General features: G+C 40.5%; 1 protein-coding gene across 3 annotated transcripts in view; it reads left to right on the forward strand.

Annotated features, from left to right (window-relative positions):
* Positions 1-3,210, forward strand: part of SCN11A (sodium voltage-gated channel alpha subunit 11) — a 210,005-nt gene extending 206,795 nt beyond the window's left edge. For 2 of the 3 annotated variants that reach the window (XM_037988429.2, XM_007971729.3), the window contains one exon: positions 1,216-3,210. In XM_037988429.2, coding sequence (XP_037844357.1) covers positions 1,216-2,264 — 1,049 coding nt within the window. In that variant the 3' untranslated portion in view covers positions 2,265-3,210. The remainder of the gene's footprint in view (positions 1-1,215) is intronic. The other variant, XM_037988430.2, reaches the window with a different exon arrangement.
* The last annotated feature ends 8,377 nt before the right edge of the window (positions 3,211-11,587 follow it).

Genomic DNA, 11,587 nt, shown 5'->3' on the forward strand with positions numbered 1-11,587 from the left:
CTGAATTAGCACTTAATAAATTTTACATCTCTCCGGGTTGACTTCCCAATTAAGGTATGAATTAAACTTCTTTGGCACAATTGAGGAGTCAGTGAAGTATATAATCAACTAGCTCTCTTTAGTCATTAGGTGACAGCAGTGTGTTCTGCTGGCCATAACCCCTAATAGACCCCTAGTGACCTTAGAGGACACTGAAGGTCATTAGGGTCATCAGCACTCAAAGACTGCCCATGACCCCTAACGACCCTAGAAGACTCTCAAAGCAAGAACAAGGCCATGTCTACACAAGGCAAGTATGTTCCAACCATTCTATAATGTTTAGGCCAAAATGTGAATTGTCTTAAATCCTTGCATCACTTGCCTGCAGAGCAGACAATGGAAGAACAGGGCAACATTTTAGGTCACATATTCAGCTATTTGATCAAACCTTTGAAATGACATTTATGGGGTTTGCAGCAACAGAGAAAGTATCTCCAAATTGTGTTCCCTTGAGCTTTTTGAGTTTGGATCTCAGAAGTCCTTGGAATGAGGATGACAAATAAGAACAATCCATGGGCAGCTTCAGCCTAAAGTTGGGCATTCCAATGCTACCATTTCCCTCGAGCCCTACATACACTGTGGCTCTGTCAGCAGATAAACTGTCCTCACCTGTAGTAGGGCTGTATTTAAATTCTACACAAATAAGGACCTGTCCCTTTTAAGGAACTTTGGGATTGGGGATTCTACAATTTCCACTGGCAGCTCAGGCTCAAGGCAACCTTCTGTAGCAGAAATCTCTCCTTGCACTCTAGTCTAAAAGACTCAAGCTCTAGTTTATCTGTTTTACATTCTATATTCTATATATTCAATACATATGGAAACCTGTTGTATTTATTACTTCCTGAGTGGCTTTAAAAACCCAACATAGATAATACACTTCAAGTACATAACTCACAAAATAGGCTTTCATAAACTGCATTCCTTTCCTTAGTTGTCTCTAATATTTTAGACATCCGATCCCATCTAAAATTGTATGGCCCTTGGAAACTATTTTCTGAATTAAGACACAGATAAGTATTTTCCCTGATAGTGGTAAAAGAAATTCTTAGTTTTGTACACGAGCTACAAAGTGTTGATAAAAAGTTGGCCCCCATAGGATTCTGAGGCAGGAGACAGGCTGGAGCTGAAACCAGTGTGCCTTCTGGAAACTCATTGACTTTTCTCCCTTCTTCTGAGGTACAATGATTTCTACCTTGGAAAGTCAGGAGTACATTCCTTTCCCTCCGACGCTCTTCAGAATTGTCCGCTTGGCTCGGATTGGCCGAATCCTGAGGCTTGTCCGAGCTGCACGAGGAATCAGGACTCTCCTCTTTGCTCTGATGATGTCGCTCCCTTCTCTGTTCAACATTGGTCTTCTACTCTTTCTGATTATGTTTATCTATGCCATTTTGGGTATGAACTGGTTTTCCAAAGTGAATCCAGAGTCTGGAATTGATGATATTTTCAACTTCAAGACTTTTACCGGAAGCATGCTGTGTCTCTTCCAGATAAGCACATCAGCAGGTTGGGATTCCCTGCTCAGCCCCATGCTGCGATCAAAAGAATCATGTAACAACTCCTCAGAAAACTGCCACCTCCCTGGCATAGCCACATCTTACTTTGTCAGTTACATTATCATCTCCTTTCTCATTGTTGTCAACATGTACATTGCTGTGATTTTAGAGAACTTCAATACAGCCACTGAAGAAAGTGAGGACCCTTTGGGTGAAGATGACTTTGACATATTTTACGAAGTGTGGGAAAAGTTTGACCCAGAAGCAACACAATTTATTGAATATTCTGCCCTTTCTGACTTTGCTGATGCCTTGCCTGAGCCTTTGCGTGTGGCAAAGCCAAATAAATATCAATTTCTAGTAATGGACTTGCCCATGGTGAGTGGAGATCGCCTCCACTGCATGGATATTCTTTTCGCCTTCACCGCTAGGGTACTTGGTGGGTCTGATGGCCTGGATAGCATGAAAGCAATGATGGAAGAGAAGTTCATGGAAACCAATCCTCTCAAGAAGTTGTATGAACCCATAGTCACCACCACCAAGAGAAAGGAAGAGGAAAGATGTGCTGCAGTTATTCAAAAGGCCTTTCGAAAGTACATGATGAAGGTGACAAAGGGTGACCAAGGTGACCAAAGTGACTTGGAAAACAGGCCTCATTCACCACTCCAGACTCTTTGCAATGGAGACTTACCTAGCTTTGGGGTGGTCAAGGGCAAGGTCCACTATGACTGAGCCCTCACCTCCACGCTTACCTCACAGCTTCACAGCCTTGCCTCCAGCCTCTGAGCTCCAGGGGTCGGCAACTTAGTGTATGAACAGGTAGTGGATTCACCAAATTAGCCATTCCATTTTCTTTTCTGGCTAAAAGAAGTGATATTTCAATTTCATTTTAAATGATACAGAGATATAAGATAAAGCTGCCTGACAACCACTGGTACTATTTTAATAAGGAAGAAGACACCAGGAAGGACTGTAAAAGGACATACCAATGTTAGGATTGGAATAGTTCAGGCCGGGCGCAGTGTCTCATACCTGTAATCCCAGCACTTTGAGACGCTGAGGCGAGCAGATCATGAGGCCAAGAGATTGAGACCATCCTGGCCAACATGATGAAACCCCATCTCTTCCAAAAAATACAAAAATTAGCTGGACATGGTGGTGTGCACCTGTACTCCCAGCTACTTGGGAGGCTGAGGCAGAAGAATCGCTTAGACCTGGGAGATGGAGGTTGCAGTGAGCCAAGATCGTGCCGCTGCACTCCAGCCTGGTGACAGAGTGAGACTCTGTCTCAAAAGAAAAAAAAAAAAAGGAAAAAAAAAGAAACATGGTTGAAACATGGTTCAAATTATATCTAAACAAAAAAGAATAAGACACAAAAAACACATTAAAATTTTAAGTTGTATTTTCTATGTTTCTAAGTACATCATTTTTGTTTGATACTTTCCTGATGCAAGTATGTGGTTTATCACCTGTAGCTCTTTTGCATGCTAAATGAAAATTCAAAACTTGCCAATAAATGAATAGCTTATTGCAGATATTTTTTACCAACATTAATTATTTTGGGTTTGTTTAAGACCTAGAGGCACAATCTTGACTTGTCAATTACTACCCTTTCACAAGTTACCGTCATACATACATATATTTTTTTCAATATAATTTTCTGTTTGTGTTTCTTTCAGATAGTACACTAATATTCCCCTTTTGTTCAGTGGTTGTGTGAGTAGTGGTTTAAATGTGGTGCTTTGCTTGCAATTAAAGACTAGAGCCAGTGGTGTATCCGACAAGTGTGTTAACAGCTGGCTCTTCAGGAAAAAAGAAAGCCATGCTTTGTAGCATTCACTAATCTCTGTGGTGTGAGTACTCCCATTAGGACTGATTTCGAGCTATCAACATAATGTTACTGGACATGGAGTTGAGAAGAGATCCTCGTAATAAGTTCTTGAGAGCTGGCTCAAGCTGACTGCAGCACATCACTTGCTGAAACTGATAAGAGCCCCCCACTTGACGGGTTAAAATATTTGCAGTGGGCACCTGGGGGAGAGAGAGTACCCTCCTAGCAACACCTGGGGCACAGGGTGAGAGATCCATAGACATACTGCTTGACCAGTGATCTTAGCCATTTGATAAGCCCTACATACAGTTTTGGCTGAATGTCTGTTTCAAAGAAACACCCAGATCTATCAAAAGGGCTTGGGAGCAGGAGGAGCCCGGGAGTTCCCTAAAAACTGGAGATGCAAGAGGTCAAACAGGCATTAGGCTTTCAGTCCCCCAAAAGACTGGGCGAGGGACAAAGAACCTACATTGTGATCATTGAGGAGTGGAGGAAAACCTCATAGAAATAGCCCTGGGACCCTGTATCTCAGACAGGTGAGAAGAACTGATGTGTCTGTCAGCAGCCTGCAGTCTGAGGTCGGGGCCTCTGACCTGCCCCACATTGCCCAGCAAAGGGAAGGGCAGCACTGGATCCTGTGGTGGGCTGAGAGGTGATTATTTTCAGTGTGTAAGATCTTACCATGACTTGATGTATTCATTTCAAGGACCTGAGTTTTGTAGGCAGCCTTGTGCTCTGAAGCATTGGTAAAAATAGTGATAATATCATTATCTAATATTTATTTAGTGGTTGCTGTGCATCAGGCACTGGCTAAGCATTTGCCATGAATGATCTCATTTGTACCTCATACCAACTCAACGAGAAAGACATACCCCATTTAAAAAGCAGAAAACTGAGGCTCAGAGAGGTTGAGTGACCTGCATACAGTCATGCACCTGGTGGAGCCTGAGCCTGTGTGCCACGCTGGGAAGGGGAAGTGGGTGGGCTCAGGACCAGGGAAGGTTTGAGATGGGCTACCAGGGCTCCTGTGCAGGACTGGGAGGGCTTCATGGAAATCACTAGTTACAAAGTCATGGCTACATTCTCCTTAAGGTACTGGGAATAACCTATGGCTCCTTTTTAAAAAGCTCTGATTATGAACTTTAGGTGTTTTATAGATTCTCTATCAAGTTTTCAAAAAAAAAAAAAAGATGGCTGGTCATCATTTCAAGAAGGGTACCTTTTGGGTAGAGGTAGGGAGAGGATCTGAAAGGATATGGTCTTGCCCATTCCAGGCTACCATGCAGGAGCTTGAATGTGATCTGTTTTGTATATAAGCTTCACCCTCAGAACATGTGGAACAAAGTAAAAATAATAATAAAACAAGCTTCACCCTCCTCCCTTTCATACACACCTGTATACCCTGACATGCTTCTGTTTAACCAGGGCTGGTTTCTTGGAGCCACCTCCTAGGGAGAGAACAAGATCTGCTCAGCTTTATCAAGAGGTTGGACCACTCTACCTTCACTAGATGGCAGCAAATGTCCAACATGATCTTTTCAGAGAGGGCTGCACATCATCTGTACGCAGGCCTGGCACTTAGAAAGCCACAGGGTTGAAGGGAGAAGAGCCCTTAGATAGACCTTAGATAATAGTGATTTATCTAAACGGTGATAGAAAGCTCAAAGTAATATCCCTAGAAATATTGCTCACTGTGAGAGGATCCAGGACACCCTCAGGAGGCAGAGATGTTGGTGTGAGCTCTGTTTCCCTGGGACATACTGATTTTCCACTGCAAGCAGCCCTCCAGGCACACGAATCCAGTCCCCTTACTCTCTGAGTTTTCTTTTCTCCAGGTAGATCAGCCCCCTGCAATTCAATGGTCAGACATGTTCCAAGGATGAATGCAGTGTTTTGTGTTAACTGCTTCTAACCAAATAGACTATAGGACTATAATCTCAAGAGCATATTTGCTGTTTGGCAGGAGAATTAGATGAGTGCCCATGCAATAATAATGCAATACAACATAACAAGTGCCATAAACAAGAAACATGCCTCTGTTCTGAGGACATGAATGAAGCAAGCTCACAGAAAGGCTTCCTGAGAGAGGAGCATCTGAGATGGATGCACTTAACTGGTGTGTAGGATTTTGACAGGCAAACCTGGGTTTGGAGGGCATTTAAAGTTGGGGAGACAGCACAGGCAGCTTGATGGCAACTAGGAAGTGTGAGGGAAGTATGAATTACCCAGTTGACTGGACATGGAGTATAGGGAGTGAAGCAGCAGCTACTGAATCTTAGACACAGACATTTGTGGAGAGCCTCAAATGCCAGAGTGAGGAATTCTAGCGTATTTAGAAAATAAGGCATTAAAGGTATTTTAGCAGGGAAGAAAAATAACTGGATAGAATGTGCAAGGTGGAATGGAGGAAAACAAGATCTGATCCTGGTAGGGGAGAGGCACTGAGCCAGGAAGGAGGTAAGGGCAATGCAGTGTGATTCCAAGATGCTTGTGCCAGCTGCCTGACCATCAGGGAGGACAAGATAGATGGCAGTAAAGGGTACGAAGTTAATAGCATAGGAGGAGCAAGGGTTTGAGTTTTTTTGTTTGTTTGTTTTAATGGCTAATGAGGAAGAAAATCTAAAACGTAATTCAATTTTAAATATTTTGAAAGTTTAAGATCTCGGGTCTAACTGACAATGCCCAGCCAAGATTTGAACTTGAGGACAAGGTGTGGACAAGAGTCTTCAGTGCAAAGGTGATGTCTGAAACCCCAGGAGCAGATGACATCATGGGAGAGAGAGTATACCCAGCTCTAGAAGCAGGCAGGGTACTTGCCCTGAGGGTATGTTTTCAGGGAATGACGGTGAAGAGGAGTGAGACAGTTCAGAGAAGAATGTGGGATAGCAGGTGACAGTAAATACCATGACTTGTATTGGGGGAAGAGAGCAGGCTTCATTGGAGAAATTCAGTCAACAGGGTGAGATACACAGTCCCACCTTTTCATCCCTTCTACCAAACAGCATGCAGGATCCAGGAAACAATCCCACCACTTATTGCTCTACCTTTTTGTAGAGCGAAGATGAGAGCTTGCCTTATAAACAATTGGGCCAGGGAGCCAGCTATTCCAGGGAGCAGTCTTGGAATGTCAGTTACTAACACCCAATGCCTTTGGGGGACTGAAATTCTGTATAGCTCCTCCTGCTCAAGGAGGGGAAGCCACTGATCCCAGATTGCTTGTTGCCTGGCAACCCAGATAGAACCTCCAGGGTCATTGAATGGGCAATCTTGTCCCTTGATACACAAGGAGTAATCAAAGTGGCACTGAGAAAACAAGAGCTAACATTTATTGAGTGCTTACTCTGGGCCAGGTAGTCACTTTACCAGCATTACTTCTTCACAACATCTCTATTAGGTAGAAACTATTTGTAATCTTCATTATATAGACGAAGAAACTGAGGCATGTAGAGGAAATAAGAGGCTTCTTTGAGAGCCAGTAGGAGGTTTTTTCAGGATTCAAACCCAAGCATTCTGGCTCTAGGTCTCAAGCTATCAATGCTATACTGCACTGCCTCTCAGACAAAAAGAGACAACGTGCTTGATGTTAAACAGAAGGTACGGAGTTTTCTTGGTAGTGTCTGTGAACCTTTTGCATTTATTTCTTTTTCTCTCAAGATAATGCATGTTTTTAAAGTTATCTTTACAATGTGGAAACTCACACTGGGGAGATGCTGTGCTCCCTCTCCAAATTTAATATACTCAGTTCTGTTGATGTATTTGGTCCCCTAATATTTTGACAGAGCTTCCATCCTTTTTCCATTCTCTCCCTTCTTCTCCAGGCAAACTATGGTTAATCTATCTCTTCTAAAACCAGGTGCCCAGGGGGCAATGGAACATCTTTTCCTTTTGGCCAATAGACTTCTATTAATATAGACTACAGTTATACTAGTCAGACTGTAGTGCTACCAAGAGGGGGGTACTAATTTAGCTTCCTTTAATCCGCACCAATCCCCCAACTTAAGACACTCTGAATGAGCATACAGGCTAAGTAAAAACACTGTGTCAGTGGTGCCAATGCAGCTTCAAGTTCCCCTGCCCCATTTCCGTACTCTAAGTTCTTCCTATATTTTAAGTATAGGAGGTATATTGGAGCTATAGGACTATAGGAAATATACCTGGAGCCAAATCACACCGATGGCTCGTATTCTATTGATTCATGAGTCCTAGTTAGACTTCTACAGAGTTTTTCTCCTAAATTAATGTTTTAAAGAGCAATGCTTGAAAAACATTGCTTTGGATCTAAATGAAGGTCTCCGTAAGGTTCTGGATCATCCATTTTCATATTGAAGTTTGAAAAGAGAGGTTTCTACTATTCCATGGGAGGGCAGCAGAGCCTCAAGGGATGGACCACCAATCAGGGGCGACATCAAGTGAGGGAAACGCCCGGCCTGGAGTTGAGAGTGACCACTCTAGGACTGGGTGAAAATATAAAAAGGTACAGAAGACTTGAACAAAACTGTCAGCCAACTTGCTTTAATTGATTTTTAAGGAACTCAGTAAGAATAAAAAATACACATTATGTTTAAGTACTTATAGAATATTTACCAAGATAGGACCATCAAATGTCTCAATAAATTTAAAATATTCAAATCATAAAAATATGCTGTCAGATTACAATGGAATTGAATTATAAATCTATAACGAAAGATACCTGAAAAATTCCTAAAACTGGAAACTAAAAATATGCTCCTAAATAGAAGATATTGAATAATAAAAAGAGAAATTAATGAAATGGAATGCAGAAAAATCAGAGAGAGAGTCAATAAAACCAAAAGCTGGCTCTTTGGGTTGATCAATAAAACTGAAAAATTTCTAGCTAAAAAAGGAAGAGATATAAATGACCAATACCAGGAATGAGAATAGAATGAATCCCTCATTATTGTGTTATTGTCTATAGAATCACCCACTGATTCTATAGACAGTAAATTCTACAGACAATAACACGGTAAGGGATTATCACAATTTTATTCTGATAAACTGAACAACTTAGATGAAGTGAATAACTTCCACAAAAGACATAAACTAGCCTCATTCAAGAAGAAATAACTTGAATAGTACTATATCTAGGTTAAAAATTGAATTTTTAGTTAAAATTCTTTCCACAAAGAAAACTCCAAGAAAGCAAAAAGTAATTCCATTTCTACACAAACTCTTCCAAAACATTGAAGAAGTAGAAATATTTCCAATTCACCCTATGAGGCCCTGATATAAAAACCAGACAAAGATGTATCAAGAAAAGAAAACTACAAGCCAATAAGCTTCATGAACATAGATCCAAAGATCTTTTACAAAATTTAGCAAATCAAATCCAGAAATATGTTTTTAAAAACACATTACAACAAATGGGATTTATCCCAGAAATATATGAATGGTCTGATGTTGAAAATCAATCAGTGTAATGAATCATACTGATAAACTAACAAAGAAAAACCATATGACTATCTCAAAGATGAAAAAAGTTATTTATCAAAATTTAACATGCATTCCTGATTTTTTAAAAAAATGCTCTAAGATTCCAGCAAATTAAGCATAAAAGAGAATTTCCTCAATCTGATGAAGAGCATAAAATAAAGGAGAGCTAACTATGTAATGATGTACTTTCCCCCGAAGATCTGAAACAAGGCAAGGAAGGTGGCTCATGAAGCTTCTACTCAACATTGTATAGAAAATTCTAACCAGGAAAATAAGGCAAGAAAAAGTAAAAGGCATCCAGATACATTGAAAAATAAGTAGGACTATCTTTGTTGGCAAATGACATAATTGACTATGTAGACATTCCTATGGAATCTACAAAAAAGGTGAGGTTTGGGAGGCAGCAGGATACAAAATCATTATTTTAAAATCAATTGTATTTCTATACGCTAGCAAAGAACAACTGTAAGTTAAAACTTAAAATACTATTTACAATAGCATGGGGAAATATGAAATACTTAGAAATAAATTTGACAACTAAGATGCAAGACCTGTGTACTGAAAACTACAAAACATTGTTGTGAGAAATTTAAACAGATCTAAATAATTAAAGGAGATAATACTTGTGGTCATGGATCAGAAGACTCAATATTTGTTAAGACATAACTTTTCCCCAAAGCAATCCTAAAGTCCCTGCAAGTTTTTTGTAGAAATTAATAAGCTGATTCTAAAATTTATATGAAAATACAAAAGACCTAGAATAGCAAAAATAACTTAGAAAAAGAAGAAAAAAGTTGGAGAGGTCAACACTACCTGATTTCAAGAAATATTATATAGCTATAGTAATCAAGATAGTGTATTAGTGGCATAAATATAGACAAATAGCTCAAAGGAAGAGAACAGAACAGAATCCAGAAAAGAAATAGAACCACACATATATGTTCAATTGATATGTAACAAAGATGTCAAGGAGATTCAATCAGGAAACTATTTCCAAAAAATGATTCCAGAATAACTGGGTACTCATATACAAAAACAACAACAACAAAAAAGTACATTGATTCTTACTACATGCCATATATAAAAATTAACCAAAATAGATCATAGACATAATTGTGAGCTAAACTAAACATTTCTATTAGAAAACACAGGAGAATGATCTTGGGTCGGCAAAGATTTCTTAAGTCCAACATATGAAGTACTAATTTTTGAAGAAGAAAAACAATAAAGTGGACTTTAGTGAAAAGAAAAGAAAAAATTTGACACTATCAAGTTTTGTTGAGGATGTTGATTAACTAGAACTGTCATATATTGCTGGTAGAATCATAAAATAGCTCAGTCACTTTGGGAAACAGTTTCCTTATTTCTTGTGAAGTAAAATGTACACCTGCCAATCATACAACTCAGCCATTCCACTCCCAAGTATTTACCCAATAGAAATGAAACATGCCTACACAAAGACTTGTGCACAAACACTAACGGTAGCTTTGTTTTTAATGACCCAAACTGCAAACAACCCAAATACCCATCAACAGGTGAATGGATAAATAAATGGTGATATATCCATCCAATACTATACTACCTAGTAAACATGAAGGAATGAACTATTGACAGTTGATAGCAATGACAGGAATGATTCTCAAAAGAATGATGCTGAGTGAAAGAAACTAGACAAAAACAATTATATACTGAATAACTGCATTTATCTAAAATTCTAAACAACGTAAACTAAACAGTAGTGACAAGTAAATCCGTGGTAAGCTGGGGGACGAGAATTGGATTGATAAGAAAGAAAGATAGAGACGCAGGAAGAAGCTTTTGAGGATGTTGATATGTTTGCTATCTTCATCATGGTAATGGTTTCTGAAGTGAATAATATAGGTCACAATTTATCAAGTTGTATTCTTTACATGTGTGCAGTTCTCAGTATGTCAGCTTCAACAAACTTGTAACAAAAAGCCTGCCCTTGAGGTTTGGGGGGTTTAAATGGAAGTCTCAGTAAACCTCAGCATCCCTCATTTTAGCTCTGAAGTCAAACTGAGGGGCTGCAGCTGTTCCAGGGATGGCTGCTGCATCTTGACACCTGCCCACCTAAGAATGAAGATAACGCCCTCATTAGGAAATAGCAACACTCAGAAAACTTCAAGACATCATCTGGCTCAGCTCATTACACAGATGAGAACACTGATGTCCAGAGATTGGTAGTGATTGAAACAAGGTTCATGATTGATGGCAGGACAGATTTAGGGATAAACCAGTGAGTGAGATTGGTCAGGAGAGGAGAGGGCTATGTCCTATGAGCAGGGACTGAGTTCTCTGTCTCCTCTTCCCTACCCCTGCAGTAGTCTCTCACTGCACAGAGCATGACTGCTTGATGGCTGTTGGGTGGGTGGTCTAAACCCCTGTCCTCTTTCCGCCTGGTGTTGGAGAGGACAAGGTGGGCACTGAACACTCTGCTTCCTAGCCTGCACCATCTCCTGGGACCTCACCCCTCTTCTCCCTCCCAGGAGAGGGCCACATCCTGTAGCCAGGAGGAGGGCCTTTCCATACAGACACTGCCCCACGAGGCAGGAAACGCCAGGCACTTTCCCTCTCCCTACAGACCTTGTGTGAGCTCATTCTGGTAAAAGTTTAATGCCTAAACGTCAATTACACTTAAGAATGCTCCGATGAGCCCAAGAGCAGCCTCTTCTCAGAGCCACTGGGGCCTGAAGCTACTTTCCTGCTCCCTCCCTTCGATGCTGAGGAAACCTCCCTGCCTTCCTCACAGTCT

This window comes from Chlorocebus sabaeus, chromosome 15 (genome assembly GCF_047675955.1).
Source record: "Chlorocebus sabaeus isolate Y175 chromosome 15, mChlSab1.0.hap1, whole genome shotgun sequence".
In the NCBI taxonomy this organism is placed as follows: Eukaryota; Metazoa; Chordata; class Mammalia; order Primates; family Cercopithecidae; genus Chlorocebus; species Chlorocebus sabaeus.